The following is a 19,861-nucleotide window of genomic DNA, read 5'->3' on the forward strand; positions in this document are numbered from 1 at the left end:
TAATTCGACAACAACAACAATTTTGATCTAAAAAAATGCTCTACTATATTATGTTAAGTTCAAAGAATGCCCGTAGTAGAGACATAAAAAACAATTTCAATAAAGTAAGTCAATACCTGGCGTTCGGTGAGGTCCAAGCTCGCAGCAATTTCTATCCTTCTCGGGCGACATAAATATTTGTTAAAATGAAATTCTTTCTCCAGCTCCAGTAATTGGGTGTTGGTATATGCGGTCCTGAGGCGTCTGGGCAATCCGTTTTCAGCCACAAATTCTGCTGCAAATAAAAATTTGGTTGAAGGAATTGTTTATACCTCGTATCTTAAACATGGGTTCAACAGAGAAAAAATAGTGGTCAGAATCTAATGTGAGCAACTTATCATAAAAAATACAAATCACGTGAGAATAAGTGTATGCTTATTTGCATTCATAAATAACAGCAAAAACTGCCTAAGAACACAGTTTTTCAATGTTAGTGTGGATTTCTTACATCCTCTGCATATGTTTCTTACAACAAATATTGCGTTTATGCAATGTTTCGAACGAAAACAATAATATAGGTTATCCAGAAAACAAAAGCAATGTTGCTTTCGCGGAGATGAACTAGCCATAGGCTAAAAATCTCCTTAATAACAAATTAAAAAAAGCCATGTTGCTTTTAGAATCAAAATGAAAGCTAAATGGATCATCTCACGACCACACAGTGCAATGCATTATGAAAGTAAATAATATTTCAAAAACACACTTATGTATTCTACATCATGAATTAGAAATGCTGTTGAAAACATGTTTGCTTACAATATTTATTTTCGGAATACACATCACTGTTACCAAATGAGCGGCAATGATAAAAGGGTAAAAGACTAGTATGGTTTAACATATTAAGGTTAACACTGCACTTCAGAATCAGCCGGGCCTGCAACAACACACTGTGACACTCTCGAACACTAGTCCACCAGCGATGATTATTAGAGACGTACAGTAACTGATACAAAAAGAATCCAACGGACAAAGTTCTGCACGGAAAAACAAATCTACCCAACGGTTGAGTTCTTTTAACTTACTATTTTTGCATGTACTATTTGTACTGTTTGTTGTTAAAAAAGAAGAATAAAACAACCCACCATAAGGTCTTCCGTGCGGGAAGTTTAAATTGAGTAAGTGATGCACATCTTAATATTGAGTAGTTTGAGTAGTAAGTACTTTGTTTCTATGTGGTCTAATGCCAACTACTTCAAGCCGTTTAACACAAAATTATCTTCCTGCACGCAACCTTTAGTATTAGGTTCTTTTGACGTAGAACTACGTCTTTGTCGACTATACTGGGGTGCAAATCAGAAAATATGTGTGGTGAAATAGGTTTTGAACGCTTGCAACTTTGTCATTTAAAAAAGAAATTAAAATTCAAATAAGCCAATCAATAGGATGTTACATTTAAAATCTGCTGAATTAAATATTTTTTTTTTCCATTTTTCCTTAAATTACTTCTGACAAATGAACAAATGATAATTTTATCGCTGTTTTCTTTTTTTTTCTCAAACCCAGTCGTCATAATCGAGTGCCACTTGGTTGCACATCGTGCTGCTTGAACCTGAAATGATATAAAACAGCGCTGCTGTCGTGCCTCTGCTCATGCTGCAGCCCAGCCAATTCCAGGTTCCTCCACAGCCCCTGGTTTATCATACGCTGGTGCTGTCTCAGGTGAGCCTGTCGACGATTCTCCGTTCAGTGGCCATCGCTGCGAGACGGAACCTCAGCTGCCGGGGACTTCCAAGCTTCCAGCTCAAAACTATCGAAGCCATAGGAGTTGAGGTGAGCACATCGCTTGGTCCAATCACCATCATCGCGGTCTACTGTCCCAAGCAAACCAACATTAGGGACAGCTCGGCCGCAGACCTCCAAAGAGACATCATCAAGCTAACACGACGGTGGCAACATTTCATCATCGCTGGCAACCTGAATGCCAAGCATCAAGCCTGGGGCAATAGTCGGCGTAACCAGAACGGCACAATCTTGTACAACGATCTGCAGGAAGCCCACTGCAAAATCCTGTGTCCGGACACTCCTACCCGGTTGAGTCGATCCGGAGGATGCTACCATCGACATCTTCATCAGCAACATTGGCGATAACATCTCTCAACCTATCGTCTATCAGGAACTGAGCTCGGACCACTATCCGGTGGTGGCCGAAGTAGGTTCCTCGGCCAATAGGTTTCAAGTTTCCCGGCGAAATTACCATCGTGTCAACTGGCAGCAGTACCAGCACTGTGTGGACACAGCAATCGACTACGACGTTCTACCGGAGTCTTTCGAAGAAGTCGATCGGTGTCTGCAAGCCATCGAAGAGGCGATACCCCGTGCCAAGGAGCAACACGTACCAGCATTCAGACAGGTGAGTCATACTCTGAACCTTGACAGCCCAACCAAAGATCTTATCAGGCTCCGGAACACCATTTGTAGGCAGTTTTAGCGTTCAGGGCTGCTCCACTTGAAGACCGATGTCAATAGGCTAACCAAAATTATCCAGGTCATCCTGGAACTCATAAATAACGATTTTGCCAACAAGATTAGCTCTCTCCCAGATTGTGCAAAACCATTTTGGAAGATGACCAACATTTTAAAAAATAAGTCGAGACCGATCCCTCCGCTTTCCTCTGTTGACCAGAACTCGGACCCACCCCTACTCATAACCCCAGTTGAAAAGGCCAATGCTCTTGGCCAACATTTTGTGAATTGACATAATCTTGGCCAAACCATGGTGAGTCCCCATCAGCCTGCCGTACTGGAGGCAATGTCTAGAGTCGCTGAAACCCCTGTAGTAGTGCATGATGATAGTAAATATCGACTGATGAGGTGATAGCAGCTGTTAGAAGCACTAAAAACATGAAGGCCACGGGTATGGATGGTGTAGTCAACCTCGAGTTGAAAAACTTGAGTATTGAGTTCTTCAACCATCTTAACGTTATCTTCAACAAATGTTTGGATCTTGGCTACTTTTCTGCATGCTGGAAGCTAGCCAAAGTGGTTCCAATACACAAGCCTGGCAAAGATCCTACCAGTGCCAAAAGCTATCGCTCCATCAGCCTCTTGTCCTCCATGTCGAAGCTATTCTAAAAGTTTGCTGGTGTTTTCAAATGATAATAACATCTTTCACAAAGAGCAATTCGGGTTTAGGAAAGGCCACTCTACCATCTACCAACTCGGTTACTAACATCATCAAGCGGAACAAGTCAGTTTCCAATACATCTGCCATGGCATTGTTGGACGTCGAGAAGGCGTTCGACAATGTCTGGCATGATGGCCTAGTGTACAAGTTGCATCGATACAACTTTCCGATCTACCTCGTGAAGATCATCAAAAATTACTTGTCGAGCAGATCATTCCAGGTCTACTTGAACAATGTCCCCTCTGATACGTTCCACGTTGATGATAGGGTCTCTCAGGGTAGCCTGCTTGGGCCTACCATATTCTTTTTTTTTAGTCCTTTATTAAGGAGATTTTTAGCTCCTATACCTATCCTATTCAACATTTTCACGTCAGACGTTCCTCCCCTGCTGGATGGTGGTATCCTGTCAAGGGCCACCCACATTAGATCCGTTTGCGTTGCGTTGACGTAAATTTGACAGTTAGACAATAGATTTAGCTGTCACTTTGCCGCAACGCGTCCGATCCGGATCTACGCAATGTTCGCAGATGACACCTCCATCATCTATAAGGGGCGAGTGATCCGTGCTCTGGCGAGTAAACTACAATCAGGCATGGATGTTCTGTCCGATTATTTCAAGAGCTGGAAGATTTGTATCAATGCAGCTAAAACACAAACCATTCTGTTTCCACACTCGAATTCACCTCGGCTTGTTCCGCCTGCTAACGTCAAGGTCCATCTTGATAGCATTCCAATTGAATGGTCGAGTGAAGTAGTCTACCTTGGTCTCACCCTCGATAGTGAATTGCTATTCCGATCCCATGTGGACAAGACCAAGTGTAACATCTTGATCAGGTCGCTCTACCCTCTGATAAACAGGAAGTCCACCCTGTTCCTCAAAAACAAGCTTGCTGTATGTCAATCTAGGAGAGTAGTGCTAAGTGCCACCACCTAAAGCTTCAGAGGATCCATAACAAGACCCTCAGAATGATCCTTAACAGTTCACCGCGAACTCGTAATTCTGAGATCCACCACCTGGCCGGTCTTCAAACACTCGAGTAGTGAAAGACTTCCACGCTGGAAAGGTTCAGAGTCGCCTGTCTGCGATCAAACCACCAGATCATTCGTGATTTGGCAACCTAGTTTAAGTAGTTAGGTAGGGTTATTGGGTTATTAGGGTTATTGTGCTCAAGTAGGAAGGTTATAAATTTTTTTTTCAAACGAAAACAATCCAACGGCGCCGGTGGTGTAGTGTTAAGCGTGATTACCTCTCACCCCAGCAGGCCTGGGATCAATACCAGTCGGCGCCGCCGGGATGTTCTGAGGCATAGCATCTCTGATCACGCCTTCCTTCGGATGGGAAGTAAAGCCGTTGGTCCCCGGTTCATGAGTTGATGGGTCGATAGGTAGGGTCATGGTATGGAAGCTGCTTTCCTGGCACGTCGGTAGCATTGGTGCTCAGCACGGAAAACAAGATCGACGGAAAAAACAAACCAAAGGAAAAAAAAAAGAAAACAATCCCATAAAAGGGCATCCTGTCAATTAGCGCTAAACGTAATCATCACATTTCCCAAGGCGAACCAGCCAATGGCTAAAAGCCTTGTAAATAAAGGAAAAAAAAAAAAAAAAAAAAATCATCACATTAGAATAACCAATTAACTAGAAAAAAAAATTAAAGGGTTGTGTCCTAGACACGACCGCAGTATGACGTAGAACCTATTTATCTATCTATATCTATGATGCATGATATATGCATTTAGGTTAACATTCGACGTCAATCCTTTTATTACATATTTTGCAGAAAAAATACATCCAAAGTCCCTCCTTTTTTGCATATTCTGCACAAAACATACATTATTAGCCCAGCAACTGAAGGGATTTCCCGCCATTTCAATATTAATGGGGCGGAGCAAAAAGTTTCTTTTGTGCAGAATATGGAAAAAAAAAGGATGGACTTTGGATGTTAATATAATTTCATATATAGAGGTACCAGATATGTTTTACAGTCAGTTGTTGGTAATTCATCGAGTGTATGTCTCCTGTTCAGTATTTTTTTTTTTTTTTTTTGAAAATGTTGGCTCTACATGTAAAAAATTAATTGTTTATACATAATTGTGGTCTGCTTAAAATTTATGTCCCGGAAAAAAATGATCGTCAAAGTCCATGTCTTTTTCGGGTTATGTTAAGGGGGGAGGGAGAGAGGTTGTTAAGGGGGAGGGGGTTTTACATGCACGTTTTTTCAAGTCTCATTCCTCATTGTGGTGGACACGCCGTGATCCACCTTTGGCACCTGACTTGGTCCTGCTTGCTACAGGACCTAGTGCCACGCCGTCCGAAACGGTAATGAACAGAGGCAGGAGAGCAGCGCTGATATATTTCTTTTCAGGTTCAAGCAGAATGATGTGCAACCAAGTGGTATTCGTTTATGATGACTGGGTTTGGGAAAAAGGATTATTTCATGAAAACAGTGATAAAATTATCATTTGTACATTTTCAAAAGTTTAATTACAGAAAAATTAGAAAAATATTTATTTCAGCCGTTTTGTAATGTAATATCCGATCGATTGGCGTATTTGGATTTAAATTTCATCTATAAATGACAAAGTTACAAGCGTTCAAAACCTAACACTCCTTCACCACAAATATTTTTTGATTTGCACCCCAGTATAGTCGACAAAGACGTAGTTCTACGTCAAAAGTTGAAGAGCCAAAGGTTAACCAATTGAAATATAAAACCAAACGTTGAATCTTAAAAAAACAGCAGATAAACGTAAATTTTACTACTATACTGCCTCTGCTCATTACCGCTTCGGACGGCGTGGCACTGGGTCCTACAGTAAGCAGGAGCAAGTCAGCGGTTAAAGGTGGATCACGGCGTGATCACCTTAAAAGCCAACGATGAGGTGGAAGGAGACTTGGGTCCCGTTCAAATAAGGGGCTTGACGACGTCGACAGTTTATATGGGGGATGGTGTGGTTGGCAATTATCCCCATACATATCTGGTACCTCTTTATATGCAATTAGATTAACATCAGAAGTTCATCCTTTTTAACATATTCTGCACAAAAGATACTTTCTGCTCCGCCCCATTTATAAAAAAAAACAGCGGGAAATCCTGTCAGGGGCGGGGCTTAGAAAGGATTTTTTGTGCAGAATATGTAAAAAAGGAGGGACGTCGGATGTTAACCTAAATGCATATACCGTGCATCATAGAGAAAGAAGCTCTATCAACTGTTTCCAATTAGCGCAATTACTCAGGAGTGCTTGTGTGATTACGAACCCGCGTTTCAATAAAATCCTATTTTGAGAACATTATTCATTCTTTAGTATTATTAGAAACTAGAAAGTTAGACTTTTTCACCAAACACACAGTTTTCAAGTCCATATGTTATATTCATAGAAAAAACACGGCATACATTTAGTCGCAGTGCGAAAATAACATATAGGTCCAACCAAAATCGATAACCCTACTCCGCGGCAAGTTGAAACGCGTGGGGAAATTGAAACGGTAGAATCTAGCGGAAGTGAATAATCACTGAGATTGTTTTTAATATAGTAGTTTGCGGTAGTACACAATGCCTCTCAAAAATAATTACAGTTAATATTCAATTACACTAAGAGATATACGTACCGTTTCAACTTGCCCGGTGTACCTTAACTATGTAGCTTACTATCAAAACATTGAACAGGTGGAGAACTTGTATACGAACTTTTGCTCTGACTTTGAAATTCAATAACTGAATCCCCGTAATTTTCAATTATTTAATGATGAAGAGCGAATTTTAAAAATTGTGTATGGACAATTGTCTACGCAAAGGGAGGGGGTCTAGAATTCCAGAACTGTCTGCGTAGTTAATGAACAGCCCCCTATGGAGAAAATCGAAATGAGTACAAGGAGGTAAGTTGAAATGGTGGATATCCCATTCTCAGTACAAGAAATCACTTCAATAGTGTTGTTGTTGAACCATAGCCAAACAACAGCGATGGGTGCTACAGTATTAAAACAAATAAAACTATTATGTTTACCATAAAAAAGGAAGTCGAGTTGTATTAAATATCGAAAATCAATATTTCACTGTCATACTAAATTTATCATGTCACTTTCACTAATTCACTATTCACTTTCACTATCACTTTAAAAAAAGCAATAACAGATACGTATACCATTTACTACTAGCAAACTTCTTCAGTGTCTGTTCTAGAAGAAGTTTGCAAGTAGTATATGTATCTGCTATAGTTTTTTTTAAGTGATTGTGAAAGTAAATGGTTAATTAGTGAAAGTAAAAGTGATATAAAAGTAGTAGAGCTAAAAAAGAAAAAAACACCGTAATAAGGTATACAATTGATCTACTAAAACACTCATCAATTAATTCAGATTAAATCCATCGATTAATTTAGGTGTTTAAAAGCACATTAAGCTTGTTTTCAACTGTATACAGTGCTATATGGCTATAAGCTGTTCTGCAGTAAAATGGTATTGTTTAGAGAATCTGTTCGATGTATTTTAATACTTGCGTATTGTTGCAATTTACGATAATACATAAATGTATTGTAAACCCTCAGATAGTATGTGGTAAACAAATTGAGGGAGTCCTAAGGCATTTGATCAATAAGATTTATTTATAGTTGGGATAAATGGCAACAATACAGTATATGGTAATTTCACTATAATTTCATGGTTATATATCTGCATGGACCAAACTACAAGCCGCGTTCACCGGGGGATACTTATATTCCCTTCATCTATTGAAGGCTAGATATTAGACCGAGGTTAGGGATATATATTCTACTATTATGCATTTGTTAAACGATAATCGAACTAAGGACAAATTAACCAGAAAATAAGAATGGAGCAGGATGATTTTAGTGATTGTTTTCTTTACTGTCGATACTGACAAAGATAGCACGTGCATATTATATCAGCACTGACAATTATATTAGACAATTTATTACATCTATGGCGTTGCATGGGATTCGAACCATGTACCTGTCACTGTCCATTTTATTTGAGCTATCCTTGAATGCATCTTATGGCCAGCTCAATAATCAATAAAAGCTTGCATGACACAGAATTGCTATTAGCACTCCCGATATTAACTTAAGCTCTAGCACGGTCTTTTAGGAATGATTAATTTAGTTATCGTTGTTAACTAGAGAACAATGAACATTATCTCTTCACTTCTACAATTAGCAAAGAAAGAATAGCCAGGCCTTTTTTAACTACACACTTAAAACTAACTAATGTTATACGTTACGGAATCCATCTTTGACATAAGAAAACAAACATGTCATATACAATTATGAGCATCGAGATTGCAAAGCTCAGTACTCGACGAATAGTACGTTTCTTTGAGCTGAATTTCGCGTGAATCCAATCTTCACTTATCTCAAATTCGGGAATTGTTCCCTGGAAAATCCTGGAAAAACCTGGGAAAACATGAAGCAAATTTATTCATCGCTGAGTTCCGCACTTTTGGAGATTATGAGTGAACTAAACTCAAATTTGGGTCGTTCTCATTCGCCGTGTACTTATTTTTGTGGTGCGATATAGTGGAAGAGTGTGAGCATAGTTGGAGCATATACCGTTTATAATTTAACAATCAGTTAGGAAAAAGTGTTTTGAGCTTATGTAGTTTAGAATTTGTTCGGTAGGGTTGTGAAATTTTGAAATGATTAATACGTGCGGTAAAATAACTAAATTGAAACAAAGCTCAACAGTAAAATAAATATATATTTTTTTTTATATTTTTATTAAGGAGACTTTCAGCCGTTGGCTGGCTCGTCTCCGAAGTAAAATAAATAGAATATCTAGAGAGGAAATCAAAATTAATCAACTTGCCAACATAGGCTATCACATTTATTTTGGTGGCACTGGTGATAATAAGCTGTTTTTTTTCCCTACGGTTGTCTCGTTCGTAATTTCCGCGATTTTCGTATCTTACGTAATTTAGATGTTTAGCTCAAACCGGTTTACTGACTCTAGGTCGTTCCTTAAGCGGTTTTGGTGCAGGTTAAACCTTTGGCGACGGTCGAAATCAACGCGCCTACGTCTACGGAGCTTACGCAGAAGTGATTCGCAATTCGGTAGAGCTTGTCAAACGCTTTTGAGTTTATGTAGTATAGAATTTTTTTTTCCGCTGCTGCTGCCGTTACGCTTCCGCTGTCATTGTGCTTGGGCCTTAACAATTTGAGGAAATCTAATATTTTTTAATCACCCTAAATAACCAAAATCGATTGTAATATCACTATGCTTATATTGGCATAGCTTTCTTTAGACTGTTTAAACACATATCAATGGTTGCTACTTCACAATGAATCAAATTAACGGGTATGGTAGTAATGCGATCATTCTCAATGTACATGATTTAGTGAATCCATTTTTTAAAGATCAATAACGGCGCCGGTCACGTGCTTGTATTTAGTAAGGAATAGGGAAGGAATATTATAGTGACCTTTGTTGCTTTGGTGACCGCGTTTACGTCTGCGTCCCTACATATTTAAAAACATGTATGAGTGAAAGTTTATGCCTTCTGCAATAAGGGTTGTTGTTATATTATCTCAAACTTCATAGGTTTGCAAAAGACAGCGTATTATCTCGAAAAAGAAGGAGCTGCTCATGTAGGAAAACCTAAAGGAAAACTTCACTATTGATACTAAATGTCTTAAATAACGCTTTTTCGCAGAAATAATAAAACACACATTTCGGCAGTTTTGCGCCACTGGGCAATCCTATGTTCTAAGAATATCAGGACTTCGTTACACATTAAACTCAGTAATACACAGTCGCATATGCACAATACATTGGAGAGCACGATTTGATGAATATGAGGCCTCATCCGAGGATTTCCACGGCGCTTGGATACTATTCTTGTTGACTTTTGCATTGTTCGGATTGATTTGTTTGTCACTAATTAAACTATTTAAAATACTCCGAAAATATAGGGAAAAACTTGGTTGGCATAGAAATTTCTGAATAACTGTAAAAGCTCTTCTAGGATCATTAAGTTTAAAGCAAGCAAAACGCTCACAAAAGAAGCCCTATAAAACACAGACAAAACCGTGCGATTTATAAACTATTTGTTTCTCTAAATTCAATCGATATTTTGACTAATTTTATTCTATTTGAGAAAGAAGACTTAAAACGGAAGTTTTGTATTGACACTAGTTCTTCCAGCGTTCCTACGCTTAACAACTCTCCTGTCTATGTATAATTGCTGTTCATGAAAATGAGCAATGTATGAACGATACGAATATGAAGAATAAAAACCATCATTCTCTTCGCAACCTGTTATTTCAGTTCATTTTTCATGCAAGCATCCCAGCCATCGTCATGTGTTGCTTCTTCTCCATTTTCCTTTCCGTTAACGTTTAATAGTTTTTTTTTCAACCGGCCACGGTTTCAGCCTTCGTGTTTCAGCGGTAAAATTGATGTAGGTAAAAAATGATGTTTGTAAGTGCGGCAGCTTTTAATATTCGTTTTTCTTTGAATTGTTAAAGGCCCAAGCGCAATGACAGCGGAAGCGGAACGGCAGCGGCAACGGAAAAGCCCGATATGAGTAAGCCTATTTGTCGGATTGAAAAGAGTACCATCGTCTTACATCTATTCCTAAAATTACTTATTATACTAGATCAGTTTCTTATACTAACATAACAATTAAAATTAGGTCGTTCTATCGGTCGGTGCTTCCCCTATTTATCTATAATTTATTAGTGAAAAATGGAAAACTCTATAGTGGGAAGGTAAACAGTGAAATTTGTTATGAATTATAATCTAAAACGAAGTTTCCTAAACCTAGGGTAAAGTGAAATTTACCTTAAACCTGCGAGAAAGTTTTTTTATTTAATTTTTTTTTATGGGCTGTCTTTCCTTTATTTAACGTCGGTCTCTGTTCCGCAATCTAGTGCCAATCACCGACGGACATCGATTGCCATCCATTGACGGCAATCGAATGTGCAGGAAGGCAGCCTCCACACCTGCGTAGGATATCGCACCCATTCAACACACATGAACCTGTCAAATGTAAATATTAAAATCAAATCAAATCAATTAAAATCAAATGTAAATATTAAAATACAAAAAAAAAAATCAAATTATTATGAGTTCTTCTTCCTGGGTGGTGAATTGAATGCTGTTTTCGCCCGTGCTCGCAATCCCTTCCTTTCCTTCATCTTCTGTTCCTCCTTCTCTCTAATTTTTGTATCTTCCACAATTCAAGAGCTCTCTGATAAGCGAACCTTACACGTATAATATATTGACGCAAAGGGAAATTATTGACAATAACATTGTCAATAATATTATACGTTTACGTATATTTCTATTGTCAATACAAGCAATCGTATAGACCTCATCGTTCGCGTACTTATTTTCTGAGGCATAACATCTTTGATCATGCCTTCCTAAAAGTAAAGTAAAGCCGTTGCCAGCCGGTTCATGAGTTGATGGGTCGATAGGTAGGGTCCAGGTGTGGGAACTGACTTCCTGGCGTCGGTAGCATTGGTGCTCAGCATGGAAAACAAGATCGACGGAAAACAAATCAAGGAAAAAAATCGTTCGCGTACTTGAACCGGGATTTTGGCTTCTTGACATCGTTTTAACAGAAGCACCTCAACCGCTTCCTCCGTTTCCTGATCGTTGTTGTCCACCGCACCTTCAGCCACAACAGCGTACATACTGCTACTGCGTTGTTTTTTTTTGTGTTGCTGCTTTTCAGCGTCCTGGTGTAGCTCTTCTGGTTCATTCCGGGTCTTCCGCTTGGGGCAGAAATGCATCTGGTGCTCCTCAGTATCACAAAGGAAGCATTCGTCCTTATTCCCGTAATAAAATAAATTCCCTTTCCGACCTGTGTACATGTCGAGGCCCTACTCCACTAGGAATTTCTCCCGGATGACACGCTTTACTTTCCCGTATTTTCCCGGCACCAACGCCTCTGGTGTACACTAGCACTATTGAATGTTGCTCCAGAAGTGACATTCGTACCTCCACTGGCATTACATTACCATAATGGACAGTTGATTGCTCCGGGTTATGTATCAGGGCATAATGGATGCTTGTTCCCGAAATTTGATGAAGATCGCCTTCTCCTCCGCAATCCGATTTGTAGTGTCCTTGTCAACAGGATTCGCATCCAGTAATTTAACAAAATTTTCAATTTCGGGTGGGCTTGAAGCTTGCATTTTGACATGCAAGCAAAACACAATGTCAGTTATATTTCGACCATTATTCCAACGGCGATGGCAAAGCGCTCCAAAAGAAGTAAACAACTGTCGATAGTGTGAAAACTGATTTTTTTTTTTCTTTGGTTTGTTTTCCGTCGATCTTGTTTTGCGTACTGAGTACCAATGCTACCAACGCCAAGGTGGCAGCTCCTACACTTAGACCCTACCACGCATCAACTCATAGACCGAGAACCAACGGCATTACTTCCTTTCCGAAGGAAGGCGTGATCAGAGATTTTAAGCCTCAGAAAATACCGACGGTGCTGACTGAGATTGAACCCAGGCCTTTTGGGTGATAGTCTATCATGCTTATCATTACACCACTAGTGTGAAAAGTTGATGTTGTATGATTTTAATTATTTTTTTAAGTTTCACAAAAGGTAGCATTTTTAATAAGCTTTTTAAGGAAACATATTTAAAAAATATTCATGATTAAAAAACTTTTTTGGATTTTGGACTCAAAATTACTTGAAATGTTTTTTCGTGTATATTTTTTTCTGAAAAGTAAATATTGTTTTCTACTTTTTTTTTCCCAGACGTCATTAACCCGTAAAAGCCCGGGGCAAACTTTTTTTTTCAAATCATTTCATCCCAGAGATGCCATGATCGATTAAATTTGAATTTTTAAAACATCATTCTGGTGAGTGGTTCTTGCTTGTAGGGTGGTGCTCCTGCACAGGCTCCTTTCTCTTTGTTATATATTTATGAATATGTTGGCACGGGGGTGTTTTTTTTCAATCTTCAACATATATCTTACTTTTCATTGCGACAACATATTTTTTTTTCGTGGAACTTCCGGAAATGATAGACAACAATCATAAGACCACATACCTACCATGGAATCGGTTCCGGAAGTTCCGGCCTACAAATGGCACTCAAAATGATAAACATAGAAACATATGCCGACCGTAGAACCGGTTCTGGATATTCCGGATTATGGTTCCATATGGTCAAATTTAATATTTCTCATAACCATATCAAGCGACATATCAAATCACATCTACTCAACGAAATATGACCAATGGCACTCAAAACACCATGATAGAGCCATATGGCCGCTAAAAACCGAATTAAGGTGCTTCGAATATACATATATACACCTACTAAATGCCGATTTCTTGTTCTGAATGGCAATTGTAAAGAGCAGTGTTTCAGTGCAGTGTAGCTCGGTATTTTATTTTGCTGGGTCTCAGTAAAAAACATGCCGAGGTTCAGCTAATAAACAAGATGCCATGTGCCGAAATGCCGATTTCTTGTTCTGAATGGCAATTGTAAAGAGCAGTGTTTCAGTGCAGTGTAGCTCGGTATTTTATTTTGCTGGGTCTCAGTAAAAAACATGCCGAGGTTCAGCTAATAAACAAGATGCCATGTGCGAAGATGCGAACGTTTTTAGAAATTTATCCATACGAATGAATACAAGATTTGTAAAAATATACTAATATTTGAATGGAACCCAAGTGGGAAATATTATTGTAGCCTCACTGAAAATCGGTCAATACCGCTGATTTATCCCAGGAATGTAACTCTTTCTGTAAAACCGATTGTTCGATCTCCACTACGTTTTTTTTTTTTTTTTTTTCCTTTGGTTTGTTTTTTCCGTCGATCTTGTTTTCCGTGCTGAGCACCAATGCTACCGACGTGCCAGGAAGGCAGCTCCTACACCTGGACCCTACCTATCGACCCATCAACTCATGAACCGGGGACCAACGGCTTTACTTCCCATCCGAAGGAAGGCGTGATCAGAGATGTTATGCCTCAGAACATCCCGGCGGCGCCGACTGGGATTGAACCCAGGCCTGCTGGGGTGAGAGGTAATCACGCTTACCACTACACCACCGGCGCCGTTATCTCCACTACGTTGTCCGATGCAAAAATAAGCTTCGGTACGACATCGACAAGGTTCATCCTACACCTGCCCGATGTCATCCGGTCGCAGCGCCGGCGAGAATGTTCAGCACGACGGCAGAGAGATAGGGCAGATAATCCACCTCTTGCTCCTGCTTGCAACGCCGTTCGAAGCGGAAATGAGCAGAGGCACGACAGCAGCGCTATTTTATAACTTTTCAGGTTCAACCTGAACGATTTGCAACCAACTGATACTCGATTATGGTGACTGGGTTTCACTGGCGTGCACAGGGTGGGGCAAGGTGGGGCAATTGCCCCTCCTTTTATAAATAAGATGTTTATTTCCACATTTCCAAATTATGATATAAAATAACTTCATTTCTTGAGAACTTGATTTGAAGGTAAAATAACTTCATTTCATACTATAAGGGCACTGGAAACCTTTTTTTGCGTCAATTCCTTTGAGATGGTGTCTGAAAATTTCACCACAAAGGTGCATGAAAGGACAAACTTCAATGAAGTTTTTTGATCAAAAAATTGCACCACAGTGGTGCATACAAAAAAATTCTGGTGTATTTTTTTTTTCAAGGTGGTTCATGGAGGGATAAAAGAAGAGGGTAAATTTAAGGTTGAAAAAAATCACCTTCGTGGTGGTAAATCGAAGAGAAAGCTTTTTATTGAATATTTCTGGTGTAAAAATATCATCAAACATGGAGGGACTAATCAAAATGAATAACTCTGGTGGAAAAAATGAATCACGCTAAAAATTTGGAGGTGCACATTTAACTGAATATTTCTGGTGGAACGTTCGCATTACTGTGGTGAATGTAGAAGCAAGGTTAATTAATTTTTCTGGTGCATAATTTGCATCGTCCTGATGAATGCAAGCTTCATTGAAAATTTATGGTGGAAAATTTGCACCATTCTGGTGTCTGGGGATTGCACCACAAAGGTGCATAGGGAAACAAACTTCACCGACAATTTTTGGTGCACCGTTCTGGTGAATGGAGGAGCATGCTTAATAGAAAATTTTTGTTGCTTAATTTGTATTGCTCTGGTAAATGAAATCAACAGAAAATTTCTGGTGGAAAACTTGCACTGGGCTGGTAAATGAAGGCACAAGCTTTATTTAAAATTAAGCTATATTGAAAACTTCTGGAGGAAAATCTGCACCGTTCTGGGGAACGGATGGGCAAGCTTTTCGGAAAATGTTTGGCATTAAATTTGCATCCTTAAGCTCAATAGATGAACAAACTTTAATATCCTGATGAATATGGGCGTCTTAGTGGAATACCTGTATAATGAGAGAGAGAAGGATTAGTAATTTCCATTTAATTCCACTACCTTATTTGCTTATCCTTGACAGATACGCGTATTTCGTCTACAATATGCAGACTTCTTCAGTGCCTTGTACTAATACTCGAGTATTAGTACAAGACACTGAAGAGGTCTGCACATTGTAGACGAAATACGCGTATCTGTCAAGGATAAGCAAATAAGGTAGTGGAATTAAATGGAAATTACTAATCCTTCTCTCTCATTAAACTTTAATAATAATTTCTGGTGTAAAATTTGCACCATTCTGATGATTAGAGGGAAGCTGCTTTACTGAAAATTTATGATGAAAAATCTGAAATATATTGAAAATGTCTGGTAGAAAATGGAAAAAGGAAATCTGCACCAATCAGAAGATTGGAGAACCATTTTTTATTGAACATTAACGGTGGAAAATTTGCATCGTTCTGGTCAGTTGAAATTTTCTGGGGGCAAGATTGTTTTGAAAATTTCTGGTGTAAGATTTGCAACAATCTGCTGCAAATGCTGCTGGTAAATGGAGGGGCAAGCTTTATTGCACATTTCTGTTAGAAAAATTACAACGTTTTGGTGAATGGACGGACAAATTAAACTTGACTTCCGAGAAGAACATCAAGGGTATTGAAATCTGAAGACATGTTCCAAAAGAAATGATTTCTGGCGGTGATTTCATTAAAATTCTGCGAATAATTTCTAGTGAATCCTGCAGATAGTTCCAAGATAATTTTGAAAAGAATACCGAGAGAATCAAATTTTGAATGAAATTCCAAAGGGATGTTGGAAAAAATTTCAAGAAAATTCCGAGCTCATTTTGGGAAGAATTTCTGGAGAATACAGAGGAAATTCTTCTTAAACTTTAAGGCAATTTCAGCTCCAAGGTGCTCTGAGAAAAAAAAGTCCTGAAATATTCCGAGAAGGACCTCAAGGATATTGAATTATAAGGACAGTTTCAAAATATTTCTGGAGAGAATTCAAAGAAAATTCTGCGGATAATTTCTATTGCATCCTGCAGATAGTTTCAATATAATTTCGAAAAGAATGCAGATAATTTCAAAATTTGAGTGAAATTCCAAGCAAAATTTCAAGCGAATCCCGAGGATAATTTCTAGCTCATTCAGTTCCAATGTGTTCTGAGAAAAAAATCATGAAGAGTTCTAAATATAATTCCAGTGGACTTCTGAGAATAATTTCAAAAGAGATCTTAGGAGAGTTCTAAAAAATTCTGAGAACAGTTCAAAAGGATTTCTGCAGAGTATTCCAAGAAAATTCTGCGGATTATTTCTAGACAATCCTGCATATAGTTTCAAGATAATTCCGAAAAGAATACCGAGAAAATTAAATTTTGAGTTCCAAAGGGATTTTGAGGAAAATTTCAAGAAAGTAACGATAATCTCTAGCTCATTCCGGGAATAATTTCTGGAAAATACTGAGGAAATTCTTCTGAAGCTCTAAGGGAATTTCAGTTCCAAGGTGTTCTGAGTAAAAGTCAAGAAGCGTTCTAAAAATAATTCCAGAGGACTTCTGAGAAGAATCTCAAAAGAGCTCATAGAGTTCCAAAAAATTCGAAAAGAACCTCAAGGAATTCTGAGGATGGACTTTTTCTCAACTGTACAAAGTTTAAAGACAGCTCTTGGATTCCATAATTGAAAAGTAAGTAGGGTTAACTACCCCATTTCCGGCCTATTAAGCACAACCCGCACATAGTCTTTCTTAATCTAGCGCAGTTTAGCACCAAACGGAATGTTATTATCACTTATGGTTTCCAAATTTATTTACCTTTCCGAACGTACCGTAAGATTTGATAAAGAGAAACCAATCGTTGAGATATTGTCAAAAGTCTAACACTGCTTCTTGACGCCAAACTCGGCCTACGGATTCTAAACTCGGCCTAACGCATTGAAACGCCATTGAAACGCCAGTGAGTTCACTTCGGCCTATCGGATGAAGATAAAAATTGATTCGGTCGGAGCGCTTCTTTTGTTTTTGGGAATAATGGGTGCAAACTTTAATACCACGCGTTCTCATTGACTTCATTCGGTAGCTTATTAACTAAAGTATCGTACCAAACGCATAATTGACTTGTTAACTCTGAAATCATGGATTTATTTGAAGTTTTCTGCTCGATAGGCCCAAAATGGGCGATTAGGCCGAAGTAGTTCTCTACCCTATTAGTTTGCCATTGAACCTTGGTCGATTGTTGTCTTATTAAGAATTTGTCTAAGAATCTTCTCTGAAAATTTCAAGTCGTTTGTTACGGTGTTAAAAGGTTACAGATGTTTATGTATGTTGCAATAAATTCGGGTTTGTCCTTTATATCATCTTGAAAACATGTTGAATGGTCGGCATAATTTTCTGTCACCCTGACTGGCGGTACTTAGGGACAGGGTTCACATGCTCAATCCTTGGCACAAGTCGTCATTGCGTTAACAATCATGTACACGCTTATCAAAATAATTTTGTGCGTTTTTCGTCCAATCGTTACATATTTTTTAATTTTTTTAATGATCCTATTAGCCTTGGCATTTACGTCAAAATTTGAAAAAAAAAATTAGAACTACGGAGCATTGCGAAGAAAACCAGCAGAGGTGACGAGCGATTGGGGCCACCACGAGCAGTTTGCGATTGTCATCAGGTATATTGATAATGATCCGTCGACGGAAACATTCGTGGGTGTGCACCACGTACTTTGGAGTATTCACCATCCCCAGATTAAATGCACCAAGAAAATTGCCCCTCCTTAACAAGATTCTTGTGCACGCTAGTGCTGGGTTTAGAGAAAACGTTTATTTCATGAAAATAGTGATAAAAATATAATTTTTACATTTTAAATAGCTTTTTATGGAAAATTGGAAAGTTATTTATTTGCAGAGCTTTTTCCTATCGATTGGCGTATTTGGATTTTAATTTCATCTATAAATGACAAAGTTACAATCGTTCAAAGCGTAACACTATTTCACCAAAGTTTTTTTTTTATTTGCACCCCAGTATAGCTCACAAAGACGTACCCGAATAAAAAATTACCATACAAAAACCATAGAACCTATTGTTACAATACAATAAAACCTATTGTAGCAACAATAAATGTTATTGTTAAAAAAAAATAAAAATACAATAGAACTTATTGTTATGTACAATATAATCTATAGTTTATGAGACATTTACAATAGAAAATGGGGGTTGTTAGTTACCGTAACCATAAAAAAATCATTTTTTTCTCTAACAAATTTGATCTCATAACAATAAATTTTATTGTTTTTTTATTGTGCAAAATTTTGATTCCATAGAATTTGTTGTAAACCTATTGTGGTGACTATTTGATTATCTGGCCAATACAATAGAATTACAATAAGATTAATTGTAAACAATAGAATCTATTGTATTTTATTGGTATTTTATTGTAATTTTATGGTTATTTTTATCCGGGTAGTTTTACGTTCAAAAAATCATTGCATCGTCTGCATGGCCTACTTTTATCATTCTCTGCGATAATCGCTGTAAAGGAAGTTAGGAAATGCAACAAACATTGAATGTAATAAATTTTTGGTTTGCGTATATAGTTTTACATTACTTTGTGAAGCAACACCTTTGCTCATCGCAGTAATCGGAAAATAGGTCAACGCGGTCGAAGCCATACCAGGTTAATGTCATAGAGATCAGGTCTGGAAATGTGGATTTGTCGTCTCTTTCATGATGCAACAACTGCAACAACAATAAACAAAAACAACAACAGCACTGGAATTACCACAACGACATTTATGAACTCTACACGTGCACATACGGCATTACCTCTGCACAAAGATCATTATGCTGCTCCACGTATATAACTCTCTTTCTCTCTCTCTCTCGGCCTTGGTGGTACTGACCAACATTTATCAACTTTGAAAAAGGGAAAACCATCAACCCTTATCGAACCGAAAAAACAGCTGAACATTAACACCCTCTATACCTAGGCCCAATACGCCCGTCTATAGTCAGACTCACGGAACAATCTGCACCTGGCTACCAACGCTTCTTGAAGGCACGTCTACGGGACCTAAAAATCATCAATACTGTGCGAACATATCTGCCTTTTATTTAACTATTAAGGAGATTTTTAACTTCTTGGCTAATACATCTCCACCAACATATCTGTCTTTCCTGCATTGCCACCCACCTGCAGTATGTATTCGAGGAATAACACAAGCCTTCTGCACGAAATTCTCGTGGACGTCCACCACGAACTTGGAATCATCTCTACATCCAAATTGATAGAATTTGAGCATGTTTGGGTGGAATCACACATAGCCGGTAAAACGCACGTGTTCGCCTCAGTGAATTTTCCACTAGACCATGCTCATAAAAATA

At 38.4% G+C, this 19,861-nt stretch overlaps 1 protein-coding gene across 1 annotated transcript in view; it reads right to left on the minus strand.

Moving 5' to 3' along the window:
• pb (proboscipedia) overlaps positions 1-19,861 on the minus strand; it is a 45,484-nt gene that overhangs the window by 11,251 nt on the left and 14,372 nt on the right. Inside the window, exon 2 of the mRNA XM_065237354.1 lies at positions 117-274. Coding sequence (XP_065093426.1) covers positions 117-274 — 158 coding nt within the window. The remainder of the gene's footprint in view (positions 1-116; positions 275-19,861) is intronic.

Source organism: Ochlerotatus camptorhynchus, unplaced genomic scaffold, assembly GCF_037179485.1.
Source record: "Ochlerotatus camptorhynchus isolate MF236.1 unplaced genomic scaffold, CSIRO-AGI_Acam_v1.1 ptg000608l, whole genome shotgun sequence".
Lineage (NCBI taxonomy): Eukaryota > Metazoa > Arthropoda > Insecta > Diptera > Culicidae > Ochlerotatus > Ochlerotatus camptorhynchus.